This window comes from Lissotriton vulgaris, chromosome 4_1 (genome assembly GCF_964263255.1).
Source record: "Lissotriton vulgaris chromosome 4_1, aLisVul1.2, whole genome shotgun sequence".
NCBI lineage: Eukaryota > Metazoa > Chordata > Amphibia > Caudata > Salamandridae > Lissotriton > Lissotriton vulgaris.
In genome coordinates this window covers 10142250-10167100 of record NC_141691.1, presented here as the reverse complement: position 1 = coordinate 10167100, position 24851 = coordinate 10142250, and the positions used below count along the sequence as shown (strand labels likewise).

The window sequence follows — 24851 nt, the reverse complement described above, 5'->3', positions numbered from 1 at the left end:
TAGGCATTTATATAGCGCACTACTTACCCGTAGGGTCCCAAGGCGCTTCGACCGCTGCGAAACCCTTCCTGGCTTCCCTGAGAGATGGTCCCTTAATGGGTATCTCCAGGGTGAGACCAGGCATCCCCGGCGGTCTGGTTGGGCCGTTAGTGAAGATGAGGCAAGCTAATGCCCAGAGTTGCCGAGTGTGATCGCTGATCAGAGTGGGCACCGAGGCGAGAGAATTATCGAGTCCGCTGACCCTGGTCCAGAAACCTGCCGCGCCGGGAATCGAACTCTGGTCCCGGACCGTCCTCTGCTCTCGGGTCTGCCGCCTCTAACCAGTGAGCCACACTACTACTGGACTACAGTACTAATGGATGATTTCCGTGACATGCTTGATGTAGATGACCTCAAACTACTTTGAACCCTTTGTAATTCCGGGTTTGAAAGCACTGGAGTTGTGGTAAGCGCCATGGAGCTGAGTTGCAGAGTGTTGTAAAAAGGGGGCATGGCCTCTGAACACCTCCCTGCAACGCAGTTCCCTGGTGCATACTGGAGGTACCTGGTGGGCTAGTTGGCCCAGAGGGGACTTCACGATTAAAAAGGAATTAATTCCCCAACTTAAAATTCAACACAGGGCGTGTTTTCACCCATGTCAACTCAGGCCCCACCCCCTTCCTTCACTATTGAGCAAAATATTCCTCTAAAATCAGCCGAACTACGAATTCTGATTTATTCACCTATTATCACGAGAGTCCTCAGTGCTGCATCTTTGAGCCTAGTACGGACCCTGAAAAGTAAATCTAAGGGTTCTTCCCTGTGACTTGTATTTTCTCTCATTAGGAATCTATTGTGTGGTTTTCACCAGAAAAGTTTCTGTGTCTATTTTTAAAACGTACAAATATCCCTCTAAATTCAGCCTCACTGTGAATTTCGATTTACTCACCTGTTATCAGAAGAGACCTCAGTGCTGCGTCTGATCCTGAAAAATAATTCTAACCATACTTACAGTAACTTGAATTTCCTTCCTTAATCAAACACTGACTGGTTTCATTTGGAAATTCTTCGAAGTGTGCAGTTTTGGAACTTTAAAAAATTCCTCTAAAATCAGCCTTACTACGAATTCCGATTTACTTACCTGTTATCAGGAGAGACCTCAGTGCTGCATCTTTCAGCCAACTACTGATCTTGAAAAGTAATTCTAACCATACTTACAGTAACTTGAATTTCCTTCCATAGGCTAAAATTGACTATTTTCACTTGGAAATTCTTCTAAGTGTGGAATTTTGGAACTTTAAAATATTCACCTAAAAATCCGAACTACGAATTCCGATGTACTCACCTGCTATCAGGAGAGACCTCAGTGCTGCATCTTTTAGCCCAGCACTGACCCTGAAAAGTAATTCTAAACGTACTTACCAGTAACTTGTATTTTCTTCCATAGGAATCCATTGTCTGGTTTTCACCTGAAAAGTTTCTAAGTGTCTATTTTCACAAAGTAAAAATATTCCTTAAAAATCGCCAGTATGACTTAAACACATTCTTTCAACTAGTGCTGGATTCAGGATCCACCACTGAGTAAGAAAAAGTCATGATAACAATACTTACCTGCTGAGTGAATTTCCTCCCATAGGATAACATTGGTTATTCTATGTGAAAAATTGTGTCAACTTTTAAAATACAATAATATTCCTTAAAAATCACTACTGTAACTAAATCACTTCTACTAAACCTTTACAGTAGATGTCCAAGGACTGAAACTAGGAACCTTTGAAATTCACTGAAAAAACATAGGTTTTAAGGGTGTTATAGTTAGCTGGACATTTCACTTGTACAAAACCATTGAAATTCCTCCGATATAGTTAGATGTACTAACTATATCTCGCCCGCCCGCAATCTACTGATGATGTTGGCACAAATTACATCATGTATGACATGGTCAGTGACATCACTGATGACATCCCAAATGACATCACTGATGACTTCACTGATGACATCATCCACGTGACAATCGGATACACCTCATCATACATTAGTATAACCTTTCATCAGTCACAGTAAAATACAACATTTGAATCCATTGACACACCAATACAAGTTTCTAAAAACTCACTCAGTGATTCCTAGATCTATACACACATCTAATGAACAAGTTACTTACCTTTGGTAACGCTTTTTCTGGTAGATACAGTATCTGCCTGTAGATTCCTCACCTTGTGAATATCCCCCTGCGTCAGCAACGTTCTGAAAATTCTTTTGTAGCACGCCGGCGTGGACGACGTCACAGGAGCACGGCATCGCAGGCGACTCCGGCTGATGTCACTGACTCCTTATTAGGCCTACGTCGGCGTGATGACATCAGTTCCGCCCTTTTTTCCGTGCCTTCGAGGCACCCAGACTGACCAATGACAGTAGATATACATTTATACAGTGTACATAGTACATACAATTCAATCCTGCACATATAGTGCATAGCAAAAGTATAAAAAACCCAATATATATACAAATATAAATATACATAAAAATACATAAACTCAGGTATAGCAGAGTGAACAATGGGGAGGCGGGTGGGTCAGTGAGGAATCCACAGGCAGATACTGTATCTACCAGAAAAAGCGTTACCGAAGGAAAGTTAATTGTTCTTCTGATAGATACATCTGCCAGTGGATTCCTCACCTTGTGAAAATAGTCCCACAGCAGTCCCCACTCTCGGAGGAGGGTGTCCACTCTCCTATACTAGAAAATCTTGAAGAACAGAGCGCGCAAAGCGGCCGTCCCTTCTCCCCTTGGCATCCAAGCAGTAATGCTGCACGAATGTGTGGAGGGAGGCCCAAGTCGTGGCTCTGCAAATATCCTCAACAGGTACACCTCCAGATAAAGCAGAAGTAGCAGACTTTGCCCTAGTAGAGTGAGCTCTTATACCCTCTGGAGGGTCCTTACCCGCCAGGGAGTAGCTGATCTTGATGCATAATAAAATCCATCTTGAAAGTGTGCACTTGTGCACAGCTCTTCCTTTCCTGCAGCCAGCAAGTCCAACCAACAGCTGGTTATCCAACCTGAACTCCCTTGTCCTGTCCAGGTAGAAGCTCACCGGCCTTTTAGGGTCCAAGCGGTGAAGTCTCTCCTCCTCCTTGGAAGGGTAAGGGGAGGATAGAAGGTAGGGAGGGTAATGGACTGCCCCAGATGGAAAGGAGTTACCGCCTTAGGCAGAAAAGCAGCCCTGGTCCTGAGCACCATTCTTTCAGCATGAATGGTCAAGAATGGGGCTTCTGAACTAAGAGCTTGAAGCTCACTTACCCTCCTTGCCGAGGTAATTGTGACCAGGAAGACCATTTTAAAAGACAAAAGTCTCAAGGGACACCTGTGCAAGGGTTCAAAGGGAGAACCCATCAAGTAGGTTAAGACAAGATTTAAGTCCCATTGAGGCACAATAAAGGGAGTAGGAGGAAATGTATTAGTGAGACCCTTCAGAAACCTTAAAACCACAGGAGATCTGAACAGTGACGGCTGATCCGGCAAGCAGAGAAAAGCTGACAAGGCCGACAAATAGCCTTTGACAGTAGCCACCGCAAAACCCTGCTGGGCTAAGGAAAGTGCAAATTGAAGAATATTGGACAAACAAGCCCTTAAAGGATCAATGGACTTCTCCCTACACCAAGCAACAAATTTAGATCACCTATAAGAATAGACAAACTTGGTGGAATCACACCTGGCTGATAAGATGACATCCACCACATCGTGAGGGAGAGAAAAAGAACTCAGGTTGCCCCGTTCAATTTCCAGGCATGAAGGTGTAAGGTCTGTAGTTGGGTGTGTAGAACCTGCCCATCTATCTGTGAGAAGAGATCTGCTCTGAGAGGGTGATGGAGCAGTGGGCACGAGGAGAGGTGGAGAAGATCTGTGTACCACACCCTTCTTGGCCAATCCGGGGCGATCAATATAACTTGGGCCCGGTCTTGGCGAATCTTCCTCAGAACCCGAGGAATCAAGGGTATGGGGGAAAACGCGTAAAGGAGTTGCGAGTCCCAACTCAACTGAAACGCGACCCCCAGTGCCCCTTGCACCGGAAACTGGAGACTGCAGAATGACCGGCAGTGAGCATTCTCTTGAGTGGCAAACAGGTCCACCTGAGGAGTTCCCCACGTCCGGAAGACGTGATGAACTGCCTCCGGGTGAAGCCTCCACTCGTGATCAGCCGAGAACTGCTGACTGAGACTGTCTGCACGTACGTTCAGAACCCCGGCCAAATGATTTGCCATCAGACAAATCTGATGGTCCTGAACCCAGGACCGGAGATGGAGAGCCTCTCTGCAGAGACACCGCAATCCCACTCCTCCCTGCTTGTTGACATACCACATCACGGTTGTTTTGTCCGTCAGGACTTGAACCGACTGACCGCGAAGGGAAGGGCGAAAGGCTATGAGCGCTAATCGTATGGCCCGCAACTCTAGAAGGTTGATGTGAAGCAACCTTTTCTCTGGAGATCAAAGACCTTTGACCTCCAGATACCCCAGATGAGCACCCCACCCTAGAGTGGATGCATTCGTTATCACTGTGCCCACCAATGGAGGCAGTTGAAAAGGCTTTCCCTGAGACAGATTGCCTTCCACGCCCCAGCAAGACCGATCCACCGCAGTTTCTCTGGAGATTCTTACTGACTCCATGAGATCTCCCTTGTGCTGATACCACTGCGTGCGGATGCACCACTGGAGTACCCTCATGTGCCAGCGTGCATGGTCGACCAACAGAATGCAAGAGGCCATCAGACCGAGCAGACAAAGGACGTTCAGGACTGGAACGACCGCTCCATTGTGAAATAAAGGTATCATTTCCTGTATGTCGTGAATCCTTTGAGGAGGAGGAAATGCCCGACACACAGTTGTGTCCAGTACCGCACCTATGAACAGGTTGCACTGGGAGGGCGCCAGGTGAGATTTGGGTATATTTATCGAAAAAACCCAACCTGTGCAACAACTGAGTTGTCTCTTGCAGATGATGGAGCACTATCTCTGGAGATTGTGTTTTGATCAGCCAATCATCCAGATAAGGGAATACAGGAATCACTGACCTTCTGAGATGTGCAGCGACCACAGCCATCACCTTGGTAAAGACTCGAGGCGCAGTAGTAAGTCCAAACGGAAGGACCGCAAACTGGTAGTGTTGCGACCCCACCGTAAAACGGAGATACTTCCTGGGTGACTTCAGGATGGGGATGTGGAAATAAGCATCCTGTAAGTCGATCGACACCATCCAGTCTTCTTCCATCAGGGCTTGAAGAACCTGTGCAAGAGTGAGCATCTTGAACTTCTCCTGTTTGAGATTGAGGTTCAAAATCCTGAGGTCCAGGATAGAACGAAGTCTGCCATCCTTCTGGGGGATCAGAAAATACCGGGAGTAGCACCCCTGACCCCTCTCCTGCGCCGGAACCACCTCTATCGCACCATTTCTGAACAGTGCCAGGACTTCTTCCTGCAAGAGCAACAGGGGGTCCTCTGAGGAAAAACCTTGGCAAGGAGGGTAATTGGGAGGGAACTCTGGAAAGGGAAGAGCATACCCATTCTCTCTGAGATTGAGAACCCAAAGATCTGATGTAACCGATTCTCAATCCCATAGAAAATAAGTAAGCCGACCCCCTACAGGACCCGCATGATCCGCAATGGCGGATCTAGGGCTGCTTTGCTGTTGTAGGTGGGGTGGGATTAGAGGAGGAAGTAGAGGAGAAGGAGGCTTGACGTCCACGACCATGACCCCTTTGTCTACCTCTATAGGACTTGTACAAAGGATTTTGCTGCTGCTGCTGGTTCTGCCTATTGGAACAAAAAGTAGATCTTCCAAACCCCCTGTACTTCTTAGCGAAAGAGCCTCTTGTCTGTAAGCCCAAAGACCTTGCAGTCGCTCTACTATCTTTAAACCTTTCTAAGGCAGCGTCCGCCTTTTTCCCAAAAAGGCCAGTGCCATCAAAAGGTAAATGCAACAGAGAAGCCTGAACATCAGTCAAAAATTCGGAAGACTTTAACCAATTGGCCCTTCTAGTGGCGACTGAAGAACCCATTATCCTAGCCACAGAGTCCGCCGTGTCCATCCACTCTGAATCACCTGGCGAGCCGCAGTTTGCGTGTCAGACACTACCTCATTGAAGTTCTTTCTATCCTCCTCTGGAAGCTCAGATGATAACTGCTTAACCGTGTCCATCAAAGCATGAACATATCTTCCCAGAAGACAAGTAGCATTTGTCGTTTTCAGGGCCATGCTACTTGACGAGAATACCTTATTAGCATTCTGATACAACCTTATCCCCTGGAACCTGAACATGCCGCCTGAACCATCAGACTTTCTGGCGAAGGATGGGAAGTCAAGAACTCAGGGTCACCCTATAGCGCCTCGCCACTGTTCTAGACACCGCAGGAGCAGACAGAGGCCTTTTCCAGACTTCCAATATCGGTTCAGTAAGAGCCTCAATGGCACTTAATTATCAACCCCAGCGCTTTTTATGAGCACCAGTTAACGACATTTATGGCACAACAGATTTAAGCTATTTTCCCAGAATCATTGGATTTTGAGCTCAGACTCAAACATGGTTCTCCAGCTTTGAAGTCGGCAGCTCTGGCCGTACCACCACACCCTTTCCCACTTTCCTGGTTAGTAGTTTGTTCTGTTTTATGCAGCACTTACAGGAGAAATGGGCTGGTGTAGGCTATTTACTGACGAGAGCCCCAGCACTTATGTATTTTTACAAATTAAGCACTGATGGTGAGGGCTCTAAAGTTGATGCAGGGTTAGGTGCAATAAGATGGCTATATTGATTTTTGGGAAATGAGAATCATGTCTAGTGTATTTGATTAATCTTTCTATTGTCGTCTTTTAAGCCGATTTATATTTTGTGTATGATTTTATGTGATTTTTTTAATGATCCTTTTCATATCCATTTTCTGTGCCGAATAAAAAATTTAGATTTTCAATTTCCTGCTGGACCCAGAATCCAAGGTGCAGTAAAGCAGAGCTGCCAACACCCCCACTCCAAGGGCCTAGCCATGGGAAGACATTGCATTGTGGGTGAAATTGACTAAATAATGTTTCAATTAATTACTGGTAATTCCATTAATTCTAGTCCATTTGTTCTACCACCAGTCATTGCAGTAAGGAAGTGGATGAGGAAGTACTGGGGGCCTCAATTATGAGAAATGATGCACCGCTGCGTGAAAGCAGCGATGCGTCACTTCCCAGTGCACGCTCCTTGCGCCATTCCTGATGCGTCATATTTAATGTATGACGCATCATGTCGTAAGGAGTTACCGATACGCCAGTATTTCTGACGTATCTGTAAGCGCAAAAGTGACGCATTGCCGGAGTGTGTCACAAAAGTGACGCAACTCCAGCAATGCGTCACTTTTGTGTCATATTTAATGTATGACGCATCATGTCACAAGGAGTTACAGAAACGTCAGTATTTCGAACGTATCTGTAAGCGCAAAAGTGACGCATTGCCGGAGTGTGTCACAAAAGTGACGCAACTCCAGCAATGCGTCCTTTCACATGGGGCAAGCCCTATGTGAAAGGGCCTGCGTCAGTCTTACGCCTTCCTAAAAGTGATGCAGTGAAATCTCATAGATTTCACTGCGTCACTTCTACGACCCTTCCTTGTGTCAATATGCCCCCCTTGCATACATTATACCTGGCACAGATATAATGTGGCGCAGGGGTTTACAAAGTGACGCATTTACCTAGATGCGTCACTTTGTAAATATTGCGCAATAAAGAGCATTTTTTACATCCCTGGTGCATCAAAAAAAGTGACGCATCAACCGCGTAAAAGTGACGCACAGCCTCATAAATGAGGCCCTGAGTATTTTGTGGTGGCAGGGATGTGAGATCAGCATTCAATGTATGCTCTCTGGCAAACTGCTTGGACACAAGCTCTCAGCTGTCTGTTAGTGCTATAAAAAACTGAAAGTTCACAAATAATGTTAATAAAGTTCACATTTGATGAAATGTTGTGGGTGGAAATTCTTGCAAGAGATGTTTTATGCAAAATAGGTTTCCGTGATAACTTTTCTTTGCAGTAACATTTGCGCAATAAAAGTGAGTTTTGCTGACCCAAATGACTGTATTTTTGTCTTTTGTGTGCTTTAAATTCAGGATTCTTGTGAAGATGAGAAAAATTAGAAAAAACAACAACATGTGGTGTTGCGCTCTAGTCTATGAGCGTGAACACGATGACGCGTCACGCTATAGACGAGAGCTAAGCGCGCGCAGCGTAAGGTATAAGTAGAAAGGCGCGAAGGTGTGACAGCATTGGCGACCGAAGCAGATACTGGCAAGACGCTCGGCGCTCTATATGATTTTGAGTTGCGCTTGTTTGTTCAATAAAGCTACATTGAACTCAACCTCGCTCTAGTGCTTTGTGTGGGGAGAAAACGAGATACATTACAGTGGCAACGAGGGTGGGATTCCCCCACCGTCCACACAGCACAATTAGGAACCGGGTTCCGGAAACGATAGGAGCCTCCCAGACCGAGAGAGCAAAAGAGGAGAAACAACAGCAACGCAGAAAAATAGAGCGTGGCAGAAGCGCTCCACCGCAACTTGGCAGCGGACTCGTCACAGGCCACACCTCAGGTCAGTGCGGTCCCGGAGGAGTGGGCTCCCCCAACTTGCACGCTGGCAACTAAAGGCACAGTCCAGAATCAAGAGGAGGGCGAGCAGAGCTCCAAACCTCCGCGAGGTACCGAGGACAACACCCCAGGCAGCCCCAGGAGCCAAGGAGACGCCGCAGGAAGTGCGGGAAGCTCTGGTGCACCGGATAGCTCCAGGGCCCAGAGAGAAGCTCTGAAAGACGCACCTAAGATGGCGAACCAATCCTCCACGTTGATGGCGCCCATCCCCTTCTTACCCAGACCGGGTGAACCCCAAATGAAATGGGAAGACTGGAGGGAATATTTCAGGAACTACTTAGAGGCACTTGAAGACGAAAACGGAGAACCATACACCCCAGCTCGAAAAAAGAGGCTATTGCTCCACAACCTAGGCCCAGAAGGCGTGAGGGTGTTCGCCAACATAGTTCCCAAGGAACGCGAAGCAACGGAGGACGACGTATTCAAAAACGCGCTGGAAGATTTAGACAACGACTTCCGTCCTGCTGTGTGCGTCTCCATAGACCGCTACAATTTCCAACAAAGGAAACAAGAGGCGGGGGAGTCCATCGATGACTACGTAGCTGCTCTACGGCGCCTGGCCATCACGTGCAAATATGGAACACTATAAGATGAATACATAAAGGACCAGATAGTGATGCACACCACCAACAAATCGGTCCAGGACAAACTATGGGCACAGAGCGAAACTTCGCTTAAAGACGTCATAGCTATGGTGAAAAAAGCGGAAATGTCGAAGCGCTGCGCAGATGCCGCCAAACGAGAAAACACACAGAAACAAATGGTCAACAAGATCGATGAAGCTCCGACCATGCACAAACATAAAGGCTCTTTTGGAGACCAGAAGCAAGAGTCCAGATGGACAGGGAAGCAACCCAACCGTCCGTCCTCAGGAAACAAGTTCTCATGCTACAGGTGCGGCAGCGCGGCCCACTCGGCACAAGACAAACGTTGCCCTGCGTTTCACGCCAGATGCGCGTTCTGCGGCCTGGTCGGCCATTTTGAAAAAGTTTGTCGGAAGAAGGAAAATAGATCCACCGTGATGTGTGTCGAGTCGGCACCGTTGGAAGAGGGATTGGAGGATGACCTGGAAGATAGCGACATGATGCTATGCATCGAAGGCCAAGTACTGGATGTAACTGGAAGGCGCAAGGACAAACCGCGCACGGATATGTTCATCGGAGGAGTGAAAGTGCACGTGGCGGTGGACTCTGGATCCCCCTGGATGATAGTGCAACGATCCATATGGGAAGGAGATTTCCTGCCCACAGTGGGGCCGGAGCTGCACCCACCAGACATCCGCGCCATGTCCTACACCGAGAATGCCATTCCCATGCTTGGATTCCGACCTCTGAAATTTGAATTCCGTGGCAGGTCGGCCACCTGCAAACTGTACGTGGCTGAAAGAGGCCCCTCTGTCCTGGGCTGGAGAGATGCAGGATACTTAGGTATAAGACTGGATCCAGGGGGCAAAGAACAAATCCTCCTCACGGACGAACAGCCCCTCGCGAATGGCGAGGAGTGGAAAGAAACATACCCAAAAGTGTTTGATGGCTCGGTAGGGAAACTAGACAAATTCGTCCACAAAATAATTCTCAAGGAAGGGGCGACACCAGTGACTCACAAAGTCAGGAACATACCCATATCCACGATGGAAGCCGTGCAAGCTGAACTCCAGAGACTTGAAAAACAGGGCATCATAGAACCCATAGACAGTTCGGAGTGGTTGGCCCCCCTGGTAGTAGCCAAGAAGCCCAATGGCAAGGTCCGTCTATGCGTGGACCTCCGTGAACTCAACAAGTCTCTTATTGTTGAAAAATTCCCTCTGCCAAGGATCGATGAAATGCTGGCGAAAACGAAAGGCGTTACCCACTTCTCCACCATCGACCTCACGTCAGCTTACCACCAAATCGACCTGCACCCTGCAAGCAGAAAGTACACCTCCTTCATCACGCCCTTTGGGTGCTACCAATTCCGCCGCATGCCCTTTGGCCTGGCATCGGCAGCCGCGGTCTTCCAGAAATTAATGCATCCGTGGTTCAAAGACATTCCAGGAGTCCAGTACTTCCAGGATGACATCCTGGTTATGGGAACCAACCGGGAAGACCACGACGGAAAACTCACCAAAGTGCTCACGGTCCTGCAGAACAGAGGCCTCACAGCTGAATGGAGTAAATGCAAAATAGGGTTGCCCTCCGTAACCTACTTAGGACACGAAATAGGGAGCCAAGGCATATCACCGAAAGGCACGAATGTGAGAGCCATCAAAGAGGCAGAAGCTCCGAAGTCCAAAGAAGAGGTGCGGTCGTTCCTTGGAATGGCGGAGTACTACAGTCGGTTTGTGAGACACTTTGCGACGAAGACGTACAGGATGCGCCTACTCATCCGAGACAAGGCGAAGTTTGCTTGGGACGCGGGGGCTCAGGACGAGTTTGAAAAAGTGAAGAAAGACATCAGTGAAGCTGTCCCGTTACAAGGCTATGATCCCACAGGGAACACCATCCTGACGACAGACGCCAGTGACAAAGGCCTGGGGGCGGTGCTGGCACAAATGAGAAAGAACGGCTCCGTAGAGACCATCAGTTTTGCGTCAAGAGCCCTATCCCCCACGGAACAAAGATACAGGCACCCAAAACAAAGTGGCTGACTACCTCAGCAGAGCATCAGCCATGGAGGAAGCACCCGTGACAGTGCCGGAAATGGACGAAATGGTAGCGAACATGATGGACAACGAGAAGTCGATAAGCTGCCAAGAATGGGCAGCAGCCTATGAGCGGGACCCGGAAGTGGCAGAGGTCAAGCAACACCTCACATCCGGATGGCCAGACAAACGGAGGCTCAAGGCAGAGGTGAGGAAGTTCTAGGAACTTCATGAGGAACTGTCCCTGAGTGATTCAGGAATTTTCCTATACAGAGGTGAGAGGGTCGTCCCTCCCGAGACTCTCATACCGACATTCATAAAACTATTACACGAAAGCCACCTAGGCATTGTAAAAACCAAGGCCAGAGTGAAGCAGATGTATTGGTGGCCAGGCATGGATACCCAAATTGAAAGACTGGTGAGAGAGTGCGAACAATGCCAAGGAGCCGACAAAATACTCCGACCCCTCAGACCGGCACTGGGAAAATTCGATAACCCCCAAAGCCAATGGGAAGACCTTGCCATCGACATCCTGGGGCCAGTATTGGACAACAGAGGGATAAGCAAATTTCTGTGCGTAGTTATCGACAAATACTCTAAGTGGCCGGAAGTAGATGTACAGGAAGCCATGGACACAGAGACTATTTTGAGATTCTTAAACTCGTTGTTCCTAAGAGAAGGCATACCCAAGAGTATCCTAAGTGACAATGGACCTCAGTTTGTCTCAGAAAAATGGTCTAATTTCATGAAGAGAGATGGAATCAAATCAAAGCACACGGCAATATACCACCCAGCGTGCAATGGCCAAGTGGAGAGGTTTAACCGCGTGCTGATGGGAACAATTCAAGCGGCCATCATGCAAGGGAAGGACTGGGAAACTGAAGTCCACAACATGTTGTGGGCTTACAGAATCACCCCCACCGCGGTTGGATACAGCCCCTTCCAAATCCTAAGAGGCCGGTTCCCGTTCACCCGGGACAACGTGGTGTGGAAGGATAAAACCGTAACCAGCAAATGGTCTCCAGCAGTCGTACAGCACAACTTAGAAAAGGCCCAGAAGGTGTACGCAGCTCACTATGACAATCGGCGCAATGTAAGAGAGACTGCACTGGAGGAAGGGGAATGGGTTAGAGTCAAATTACCCATCCTACAGAAGAAAGGAGAGAGCAAGTATAGTCCACCCTTACAGGTCAAAGAAATTCGAGGTAGAGCGGCACTACTCAGCGACGGCAAAGTGTGGTCTCAAGATCGCATGGCAAGAGTCAACAAGATCGTAAGGTGGCCCAAAACGGAGGAAGAAGAGACACGTATAGGAGGAGAAGAGGAGATACCTGTGAGTGGGGAAAGCACAAGAGAAACCTTGGTGGACAGAGATGAAGAAGGTGGAAATGAGACACAGACTAATGAATGTACACGTGAACAATCCAACCCCGCAGCAGAAGGAGAGAGAGACAATGAAAAAGACACTGAGAATTCTCCCGGAGTGAGCGGTGGTGAGGAGAGCAACCCGGTAAGGCGGACCCGCATGGGCAGAACTGTCGTCTTACCAACCGAATATAAAGACTATGAAATGAGCTGACTATAATGTTCCTCCCCAGCGTGGTCAATAAAGTTTGTTGTGTCAAAGGGGGGAGATATGTGGTGTTGCGCTCTAGTCTACGAGCGTGAACGCGATGACGCGTCACGCTATAGACGAGAGCTAAGCGCGCGCAGCGTAAGGTATAAGTAGAAAGGCGTGAAGGTGTGACAGCATTGGCGACCGAAGCAGATACTGGCAAGACGCTCGGCGCTCTATATGATTTTGAGTTTTGCTTGTTTGTTCAATAAAGCTACATTGAACTCAACCTCGCTCTAGTGCTTTGTGTGGGGAGAAAACGAGATACATTACACAACACATGTGGAAAAACAACCTCAACATTAATTGCGCCCCTAACTGTAACTTAAACTGAGCCGGCAAGAATAACTAGATTTTCATGTTCACAGATCCGATTTGAGTGTGCAAAAACATGAATCAATCAAACACCCCCTGCGCCCCAAAGTTCGGAGGGAGTATGTTCGACTAGCAGCACTCTGCCGTCCCCCTTCCCCACAGGTGTTGGCTGGATTGTTTGTAGTTGGGTTGACTCCCTTGTGTTTGCCCCTACACCCCGCGTGCACAGTTTAAGGTCCATGCGTCTGCGGTGGGTTGTGAACCTTAGGCAGGGCGGTGCTTTGTCCCGGAGTCTGCTCTTAATGCAGTGGGCTGGGGATGTGACTGTATTGTAGCGCCTAGAGGGGAAGGGCGCCTTGCCGGCTTGGCCCTGCTGTGCTCAGTCACACAGGCCTCGACAGCCTAGAGTCACCCAGACTTCAGGGTAGCAGAGGGCTGCTTCATAGGGGCGGTTTTAGGGCATCAGTCATCGAGGTGACGTCAATCATGATGTATATGTTTGTATTCAAAGCACGTTTGGGCTCAACTGTACTTTCCTCACCGCCCCTCATTTTAATGAAACCATAGCACATTCATTTCTCCCCCTCGTAGCGCACAGCTCGCTTTCGTACCTCCCAGGGGGGTCTCTTTCTGCTTTGAATACGTTTGTTTCAGTCTCGTTGCCTCAGAGCTGGCCACAATGAGTCAAAGCCAGACCTGCCTGTATTGATGTCATCTTGAAGTTTGTGCTTTGGGGTTCTCTCTTCTGCCCTGTTTGTTGACACGATTTTTGCCGCTCCTTTCTGTCCTCCCGATAGAGAGAGTCTGCTGCTAACGGCCAGCATGAGCAGGCTCGCTTCTTTCATCTCCTCCGTTCTGTAGTCACGAGAGAGAAGCTGTCATTACTGCTTCGTATGGTTTCTGCCACATTTAATTATGTAACGGAGGACGCTGTGCCACGTACTTTATATTAGACCTGGGCGGTAAATTCCATTCCGCTCACGGAATTTGCGGAATTTGTGTAATTTAATGAAATTGCCCAAAGTTCTGCATTGCGCGACTTTGCAAATATTTTTGCTTGTTCGCGTTCTCAAAATGTGTGTTTGCAAGATATTTCCCTCCGAGCACGCACATAGTTATTGCGAACATGAAAAAACATCTCAAACGACTAATTCCACGTGTTCGCAGAGATTTGCTACCATTTTGCGAAGATTTACGTAACGCGAATAAGCGAATTCCACCCACCTCTACTTTATATAAGCAATGTCGATATTAAAAATGAATAATTTGTACTGAGCTTTAAAAACCTGGATTTGGTGACCGAAATGCCGAAATATTTAATTAACTTGACCAAGGGGTGGAGGTAAAAATTGAATAGGATGGGACTGATGGAATTACAGTAGAGAAAAGTATGGTGCTCTGATCTTGTCAACAAATGATTCTGAAGAAGAGCATTCAGTTATTGACACTGTCTCTTTCCTATAACTCCTCAAGCCTCGTCACTGGTAGGAAGCGCTACATGAATGTAATTACAAAAGACCCAAGTGAGGGCCAGCGGCCACAGCGTTTATGGCCTTCAACCTCTGCTGGAGTCTGGAGTTTCCAGACTCCTTTGACCCCTGGGAGGAGGAATGCTGCCCTGATGTCAGCTGAAGCTCCAGGGGATGTTTTGCAATCCTCTTTTAGGCTGTGGAGATGCTGGACTTCCGAAGCGACTCCTTACTGAACCAAGTAACATGGTGCGAGGGGTGATGGACGAGAGCCCAAGGCAGGAGGGGGGAGGGGCTGCAATGCTTCATGCCAGCTACTGCGCTGTACCTGAATTTGACAGGGAGAAATGAATTCGGCAGCTTTAGTGATGCTACAAACTGAGTGCGCGGGCCTCCCTGCTGATCACACATACAGGGGCTGGTACGGTGGTCTCCTGAAGCCCTGTACGCTGCAGGAGAGGAGAGGGGGGACATCAGAATAGCAGGCTGACCACGAGGAAATGACCGACCCCAGAATGGTTTGAAGCGCAAGGCCTGCTGGACAAAGAGCAGAACCGAGCACTGCAGTTTAACTGATGCAGGAATAAAAATAAAATACAAGTGGGGAAAGGGTGTTTTAAATGTGAAGGAGATAACAGTGTGATTTACAGCCCAATTTACAGAAAGTGTTGCAGAGAAGGCAAGCTCAGGGCAAGAATGCTCTGCAAATGAAAAGGGAAGCTTCGCCAGAAACAAGCAGGAAATCAAGAGAAAAAAAGTCCCCCAACAAACACCTGAACATGTCAAAGTGCAATGATACAGTAGTTAGTCCCTGCTGTGTGGTAGGAAAGAAAGACAACAGGAGGGGCAAAGAGGCAGGACTGACCACTAGCCAGCAAGGATTTTAAAGGATTTTTATAGGACACTGCAACCGACTAATGAAATACGTTTAAGCCCACAAGAGAAGTATGCAAAGTATACAAGAGGTCGTAAGCTTACGGTCGACCTAAAAAGGTTTGGCGAAAGATCAACCTAAGGCTGACAGGTCTAACACGATTGAATAAAGACCTGACTATTGTCATTTATGGAGAAAAGTAGCCTATAATTCTGGTTATAGTCTCAGACGACCATGAGGTGTTTTGTTCTCTTTGAGACTAAGAAGGTAATGTCTAGTGTATTAGTCCAGGAGGGTATCTGTTTCATAGATCAGTTTACATGGATCCTAGTTTCACAATATGCTGTTAGTCATTGTCGTGATCTGGACACAGGACACTAGGACACTGGACCCGACTGGTGGGGACGGGGCAAGTGACCGGACAGCACTTCCTGTCAAGGGGTGGAGGATGGGCAGAAAGCCAGGAACAGGGCATGAAGATGGACGTGTAGCCAAGCGCTGTGAATAACAAATAAAGTACCTGAATCTTGTATCAGACTCCTGTCGTACTTCAACAAACAACAAAAGACACAACAGTCACTATTTAGGGTTTATGGATTGACCATCAGGGTTCGATGTTTCTGGAATAAGAGGGTAGTTTTGGATAGGTGGGGGGCTTCAGACCAGCCCATGGGACAGAGTCGGCACTGGTGACCGTTTTGGACGACCTTCATTCGCGTGCCGACCAAGGTCCAGCAGCCTTTTTAGAGCTGCTCGACATGTCGGCAGCTTTCGACACGATCAACCATGCCATCTTGGTCAGGAGGCTGGAGGAGGCTGGGGTGTCGGGCTTGGCCCTGGACTGGCTGATCTCCTACCTTGGTGACAGACACCTGGTGGTTGCCTTGCCACCCTTTAACTCCAACATCAAAAGGGTAGAACCGGGCGTGCCTCAGGGATCGGCCATCAGTCCCATCCTATTCAATTTTTACCTCCGCCCCTTGGTCAAGTTAATTAAATCTTTCGGCATTTCGGTATCCAACTACACCGACAACACCCAGCTTATCTTCTCCTTTGAAGGTAAGAATGCGTTGTCACAGGAGACCTTCCACCATTGTATGACCACCACGGCGGAATGGTTGAGCAACAACTCCTTACAGTTCAACAGCTCTAAGACCGAGGTGTTGCACTGTTCGATGGACGGTATCTCCCGGCCTTTACCACAGGATTTCTGGCCCCCCTCTTTTCAGGGTACGGTAGCGGCGGCATACTCCGTTCGGAATCTAGGGGTGATGCTCGAACCCAATCTCCAACTGGATGGGTTTGTGAATAAAATGGTGTTCACATGTATTTTGTTGCTCCGCAGCTTGCGGAAGATTCTTCCCCTGCTCCCAGCCCTTCCCAGACCAGAAATAGTGCATAGTATTATCCTAAGCAGACTTGACTACTGCAACGCACTACTTCTGGGGGCAACCTGGTTGAGCAAACTGCAGCGGGTGCAGAATTCTGCCGCCAAGCTGGCACTCTCTCGTCTGCACTCGGATTCTTCCTCGGCAGAATGTACGGATCTTCATTGGCTGCCAGTCTCCCGGCGTGTCGACTTTAATGCCCTTTGCTTTGTCTATCGGGCCCTCCACGGTCAGGGGCGGCTCTCCCTGCAGGAGCTGTTCTCCTGGTACACCCCTACTAGATCCCTTCGTTCTGCCTCAGCCTACCTGGTTGTAGTTCCTAAGATCCTGAGGATGTGAATGGGTGGTTGTTCTTTCAGCTATACGGCATCAAGGCTGTGGAATGCGCTGCCATTGTCTCTTAGAAGCATGGGTGACTTATCCTCTTTTAAAAAGGGACTAAAACTCATCTTTTCCAAAGGACATTGTAATTACAGCTGCCACTATAATATCGTGCTCAGGCCATTGAGGATCACAGCGCCAGGATACCAGTGGGATGACAGTTGCGCTCTATAAATGTGCCATACATACATACATACAATAGAATCTTTAAGGGGGTGTTACATGCATCCTGGAGTCTTATCTTATGTTAGGCTCTATTCGTTTTTGGTTTGTTACACAATATAATAATGGGAAAACAATGTAGATTATTAAACAAGAAAGGGGGGATATTAATGAGCACAGGAAAGTGCTTCACCTGCAGTGTGTCGTTCTTTGTCAAATAGTATAAAATGAAAACAGTGCAACAAGTGAGGGAAAAACCCCTAAAACCCTCCAATGTGGACCAACAGGTCCGAAATGTCAAAAAATCAAATCCTGTGCACAGGCATTCATGTGATTTAGAAAGCTTGTTCCAATCTAGAAAGCAAAAAAAGGCACGTCCCGATGTAAATTTTCTTTTATTCCCTTTTTGTTCCGGAAGCAACACAGAGTACAGCCAACAGCTGTTTCGTCTTTTAGGGTTCACCCTCTGAATTCCTCAAGGCTGGAAATGACAGAAAAAGGACTCATAACATATGAGTGCATTATGAAAACATCACAATTGGTGCACACTGTGGCACTGTGTGATCCAGAGGCGTCGCGCCCCAATACCTGGGTGCTCAGTGATAGTATTCCCACAGCGTTGGGAAATTTCATTCAAAAGAAAAGAAGTGACCCCCAGGATGAGGGGAAAGTGGAAGGTGAATGGATAGTAGGGCCAAGTTCAAAACCATAGTGTTGTATCGTTCCCAAGGTGCTGGATGTGTGAATAGAGACAGACAATAGGGTGGCCTACGGGGGAGAGGTGAAGTATGACTCCCCTAGAGTCAGACAGCCTGTTAAGTGAGTGTTCCATGCATGTAAAACGTATGTTTAAGAGTGATACACCGGAAGCTCAACTAACAAAGAGGCCTACGTGTATGGCTACTCAAGTTGTGAAGTTCTATGCCTGTAACACCAGCAAAAACAGACTTCATCACTCTACACTGGTATATGCACGATGATTATAATTGCAGCAACCATTCAGACTAGTGTGCCACACAGCAATCTCACCCAATGTCTGGTTGAAATTCCAACCTAGTTAGGTCTTTCCAAAATATTAATCTCTTGTCCCAAGAGAATGCAACTCCCCAATCTATTGGCATAATAAGTCCTATTAGTTTCATGAACATATCAAATGTTAGAGATAATTTTAACAATCAGCCACCTTGCTGTCAATTCCTGCTGTGAGAACTCTTACCTTTAACAGTGTAACATTCTCAATTGTTACACAAATCCATCAATCAATCAAGCAGTGCATTTGTATAGAGCGCTACTCACCCGGGAGGGTCTCAAGGCGCTGGGGGAGAGGGGAGCGTCACTGCTCGAACAGCCAGGTCTTGAGCTGCTTCCTGAAGGAGAGGTGGTCCTGGGTCAGCCGAAGGTGGATGGGGAGGGAGTTCCAGGTCTTGGCTGCCAGGTAGGAGAAGGATCTTCCTCCGGCGGTGGCTCGGCGGATGCGTGGTAGGGAGGCGAGGGCGTGGCTGGTCGATCGTAGCTGGCGGGTGGGCGTGTAGAAGGTCAGGCGGTCGTTGAGGTACTTTGGGCCCAGGTCGTGGAGAGCCTTGTGTGCATGGGTGAGGAGCCTGAACATGATTCTCTTGCTGATGGGGAGCCAGTGCAGGTCTCTCAGGTGGCCGGAGATGTGGTTGTGTCATGGGATGTCCAGGATGCGTCGTACGGAGACGTTCTGGATGCGTTGGAGTCTTTTTTAAAGTTTGGCTGTGGTTCCGGCGTAGATGGTGTTCCCGTAGTCCAGTTGGCTGTTGACGAGTGCCTGGGTGACGGTCTTCCTGGTTTCGGTGGGGATCCATCGGAAGATCTTTCTGAGCATGCGCAGGGTGTTGAAGCATGATGAGGAGACAGCGTTGACTTGTCTGGTCATCGAAAGGGAGGAGTCCAGGATGAAGCCAAGGTTGCGTGCATGGTCCGTTGGTTTGGGAGTGGTGCCCAGGGCAGGGGGCCACCAGGAATCGTCCCATGCGGAGGGCGATGATCCCAGGATGAGGACTTCCGTCTTGTCTGAGTTTAGTTTCAGGCGGCTTTTCTTCATCCACTCAGCGACGTCTTTCTTCCCCTCGTGTAGACTAGCTCTGGCGGTGGCGGAGTCGTTGGTGAGGGAAAGGATCAGCTGGGTTTCGTCGGCGTAGGAGATGATGTTGAGGTTGTGTTGGCGTGTGATGGCTCCGAGGTAGACGTTGAAGAGGGTTGGGCCGAGTGATGATCCTTGTTGTTACGCCGCAGATGACTTCGGTGGCTTCCAATCTGAACGGGGGAGCGGACTCTCTGGGTTCTTCCAGCGAGGAATGAGTTGATCCACTCCAGTGCCTTCTCTTGGATTCCGATGTTGCTGTGGCGCTGCACTAGGGTGCGGTGGCAGACAGTGTCGAACGCTGCGGAGAGGTCCAGAAGGATGAGGGCTGCTGTTTCCCCATTGTCCAGCAGGGATCTGATGTCATCAGTGGCTGCGATCAGAGCAGTCTCGGTGCTGTGGTTGGCTCGGAAACTGGACTGTGAGGGGTCGAGGGATCCGTTCATCTCGAGGAAGGCGGCGAGCTGTCTGTTGACGGTCTTCTCGATGACTTTGGCAGGAAAAGGGAGGAGCGAGATGGGGCGGAAGTTCTTAAGGTCGGTGGGGTCCGCTGTTGGTTTCTTCAGGAGGGCGCTGAGCTCGGCGTGCTTCCAACTCTTCGGAAAGGTGGCGGTGTGGAAGGAGGCGTTGATGATGTCCCGGAGATGGGGTGCGATGATGGCGTCGGCCTTGTTGAAGACGTGGTGGGGCAGGGGTTAGTTCAATATAAAGATGGAGACCGTGATAGAGGCTACGCAAAATTAAACGATTTTAGCTGGAGCAATCGCTCGTATAACACCAAACTGTGCAAAATTACCTGAAACGGGTATGTTTGAAAGATCTAGACCGCCGGCATATCCGCCCAGACCTGTAAAAATACCATTATAACCATCAGTCCCATGCTCATTTAGAAAGACTTTAGCCAAAACCAAAGTTAACAAGCAATGGCATAGCCAATAGGTCTCAACTTTAGAAACATGTGCTGAACAGAGATTAAATACTGTACCTTAAACAGCTGGGTGTGAAATTCCCTATTAAAACGTAGGGGCATATTATCAAGGGCTTTATCTCTGCTTTTTCGGCTTTAAAAGCCAAAGAAGCGGAGATAAAATTATCGCCCTATCAATAACAGGGTGCTAACATGCAAAATCGCATGTTAGCATCCGTTTTCCCTACCCTTAGCATCTCTAATGAGATGCAGAGTTGGCGTTCCAGAGCAAAATAATAGGAGAAATGTCGGTAAGCGACATTTCTCCCATTAACAAGCTGCACGCTAACACTGTTAAAGATAAAATAAGAAGCGCTAACTACGGTTAACGCTGCTTTTTTACGTCTGCAAATTTTCAGACTTAGCCATGTAATCCAATGGGAGGTGGATTACATGGCTAAGTCCACAATGGGCTATCAACAAGGATATCCCTATCCTTCTAATTTTATCGCTGCATTACCGGCGATAACCTCCCAAAATGCCGTTGTCGCTGGATTTTCCATTGCCTAGGCAGTTATTTATTTATTTATTTATTTATTTATTTATTTGATTTATATAGCGCGTAATCACCCCGGGGTCTCTAAGCGCTTTTCCAAGTAGGTACCAGCCAAATTCTACAGCCGATCGTCAAAAGTTACAGCACACCCCATGCTTGCTGAAAAAGCACTGTTTTCAATTGTTTCCAAAAAGGCAACAAGTGGGATTCTTTGCGCAGTTTGGTAGGTAAATTATTCCAGACAGCTGGGAAGATGTTAGAGAACGCACGACCACCCAGGGTGGATAGTTTGAAACGCGGTTGAGTTAACAAGGTAGCATCTGAAGAACGCAGCTGTCTACCCGGCTTGTATGGGGCCAGACGGGCTTTGATGTAATTTGGCACCTTTCCATACAGAGCTTTATGCATGATACAGAGCCCTTTGAACAACACCCTTTGTTTGACCGGTAGCCAATGGAGTTCACACAGTAAGGGAGAAGCATGCGTTCTCCGGGGTTTCTTGAAAATCAGTCTAGCGGCATCATTCATGACAATTTGCATCCGGTTCAGATGTTTTTGAGGGAGCCCTGCATAAAGTGAGTTACCATAATCCATTCTAGCTAGGATCATGGCAGAAACAGCGCGTCTTACGGTGGCAAAGGACAAGAGTGAGGACATTTTCCTGAGCTGAAGTAAGCCCACACACGTGCCCACCACTCCAGAGACTTGCATTTGCATCGTCAGACTCCCGTCCAAAGAGATGCCCAGGCTTTTCACTACAGCTGCTGGTTTTGGAGGCACTACTAGTTCTGATGGCCAGAACAGATCATTTCAGGGGTTGTCCATGATGGGAATTGGCAACACCTTTGTCTTGTCTAGATTGATTGTTAACGAATTTAGAGACATCCAATTGGCAGTGTATCTCACGATGTTCTGCATTCTTGCGTGTGCATCCAAACAATCCTCCATTTGGATGACAATTTGAGTGTTGTCGGCATAGTTGTAAATTTGGCAGTCCATCTGGTTAAGGGCCGAAATCAGGGGTTGTAAATAAACATTAAATAAAAGAGGGGAAAGGGCAGAACCTTGTGGTACACCACAGGTGATAGGAACTGTCGTTGAGGATAGGTCCGCCAGTTGAACTCTCTGAGTTCTCCCTTGGAGAAAAGAGGCGAGCCAGACAAGTGCTGTGCCCTGTATGCCAAAGTCCCTCAACCGCAGTAGCAATTGACTATGACAAACGGTGTCAAAAGCCGCGGAGAGGTCTAATAGCACCAGGGCCCCAGGAAGTTTCTTGTCAGCTCTATTCCTCAATTCATCCAGAATGGATAGCATCACTAGCTCCGTGCTATGATGCGCACGGAACCCAGCTTGATTTTCCTCAAGTAAGACAATTTTCTCCAGGTGATCTGAGAGATTCATAAGGACATGCTGCTCCAGAACTTTGGCCAGAAATGGGAGCTGAGAGATCGGCCTAAAGTTCTTTAGGTTCTTTACGTCTGCCCCCGTTTTTTTCAACAGGGGAATCAACCGTGCCTCCTTAAAGGGGGATAGGACCAGTCCTATTTGTAGGGAATTATTGAGGAGAGAAAGAACATCTTCCTCAATGCCTGGCATGGCTAGTTTAAAGATCTCCGGGGTGCACTGGTCGGCCCGAGAGCCTGATTTAACCCACCCAACAAGGTTTGCCAATCTGTCCTTTGTAATCAAGGGCAGGGTGGCTAAGGGATCATCTACTGGGCGGATGATCGGGACAATCTGTAAAGGACAGTCCAAAAGTTCCGTAAGGACCTTGAAGATTTCTTTCTGTGGGTCCGGCGCTCTAGAAATCCTGTCCTCATAGAACTCGGCTTTCCTTGTCAAGATAGCGTGCTTATAGGAAGCGAGCTCTTGTATGTACAGACTTTGTGCGTTAAGGCTGTATCTCTTCCGCCATGCTCTCTCAGATTTACGTAGCATCCTCTTTTTTTCCCTAAGGGATTCATTATACCATGGGGCCCCCGCACCTCTATCTATCAGCTTCATCCTTCGAGCTGGTGCCACGAGATCCACTACCCTATTTAATTTGTCTGTTAAGGCTTTGCAGATGATCTCTGGGTTCTGTTCCATCTTGTTAATATGAGGACGGGCTAGGAGATGAGCTACCATTACATCTCCATCTATACGTTTCCATTTCCTCACAGCCCTCCATCCTGCTCCGGGCTTCCCCTTCTGTTCATCTACCGATATCATACCTTTCACTAGATAGTGGTCTGACCATGCACAAGGCTGCGCAACTACTGGGCCATGACCCCGGCCATGATCCGGGATTGTTATCCAAACGAGATCCAGGGTGTGGCCCTTCTCATGTGTAGGGCCCATTACTCTCTGAACTAGCCCAAAGGACCTGAGAGCCTCATCTATCTGATTGGCTTGACCTTCTTTAGGGGACTTATCCCAATGAAAGTTTAAATCACCCAAGATAATTACATTCTTATATCGAGATCAAACGTCCTGGACCAATTCCAGGAATAAGTCTGAGAAGACCGGCAGCGCCCAGGGGGGTCGGTAGACTAACAAAACAATCCAACAATCCATCCCTATCCCGAGCTTGACACCCAAGACCTCGGCCCCTCCCAGGCTTTCAACAAAGAATCTTTCGCCCCTCAGGCGCATACTATATAGAAGGGCCACTCCCCCCCCTCTCATTTGACCTGCTCTGTTAAGGCAGAATGACGTAAAGTTCGCCGGGATAGAGGCTACTAAGTCTGGCAACGAGGAATCCTCTAGCCACGTTTCTGTGATCCCCAGGAAGTCCAACTCACCATCCTGTAATAGGGAGAATACTTCCAGGTTGTGCTTCTGTAAGGAGCGAGTGTTTAGGAGGCCATAGCACAAACCTCGTGTCGGGGGTTCGATATTAAGTACAGGTTTACAACCATGGCGTTTCAGCAGCCCCTCCTGGCAAAGTTTTGCTACACATATCTGGCTAAGATGTAAATACCCCAGATTTACCTCCAACAGCTCACTTCTGGTATACACACAACGGGGACCAGGGGTCGTAGCCCCTGGACCCGTTTGGTCGCGGATGGGCGCAGATGGGCTCGCCTCTGGCGAGCCTCCGGCGCGCCCGCTGCGCGTAACCGCTGTGCGTTTGCATTTGGTAGCTTTATATATCGTCAGAGCGGCAGGCGCGTCCCGCTGCAACTACAGTGCCGACCAAAATGGCAGCTAAACCCGGCCCTTCCTCTCCCAATATGTCACCCACCCAGAGTCATCACCCAGGACCCGCCAAACAGCGGTGATATGCCAATTATGGTGCAGATGAGTGGTCCTCCCCGAACTTAAACCCCAAAATACGGCGCAAATCAACAGTTTTAAAAACGATTCGAAAAACCAAGTAATACACGCAAATGCGCTACTGCAGCGCGCTAATGCACAGGGATGCAATATTAAAACGGGCAGCTTCGAAAATGGTGGCTGTTTACCTTCTTTGTTAATAATGCGATAACCAGTTGATATTATCCAGCGATAGCGGACGTTAACAAAATTAACGCTAAGCACCATTAGCGTTAATTTTCCCTGTTCCTTGTTAATATGCCCCATAGTCATTAAGCTGAGAAACCATTTGTTGGGAAAGAAAAACTACTCAGCCCGACAATCACATAGCATTCTTCCTAAACTAATCAAATCATTAGCATGCATCTTAGTTGAGTGCGCCATCATATGTCGGGCACTGCTGGCAGCCATTCAGCACAAAGACAATTTTCACTAACACTTCTTCCATTTATTAAATGTAAATGTAAATGTACAGGAATTTATATAGCACAAATCACCAACCGGTC

At 48.1% G+C, this 24851-nt stretch overlaps 1 protein-coding gene across 1 annotated transcript in view; it reads right to left on the bottom strand.

Moving 5' to 3' along the window:
• The window catches only part of LOC147718206 (vomeronasal type-2 receptor 26-like), a 95419-nt gene extending 89188 nt beyond the window's left edge, over nt 1-6231 (bottom strand). The window contains exon 1 of the mRNA XM_086967165.1: nt 6079-6231. Within this exon, the coding sequence (XP_086823291.1) occupies nt 6079-6231 (153 nt within the window). The remainder of the gene's footprint in view (nt 1-6078) is intronic.
• Between the last annotated feature and the right edge of the window lie 18620 nt (nt 6232-24851).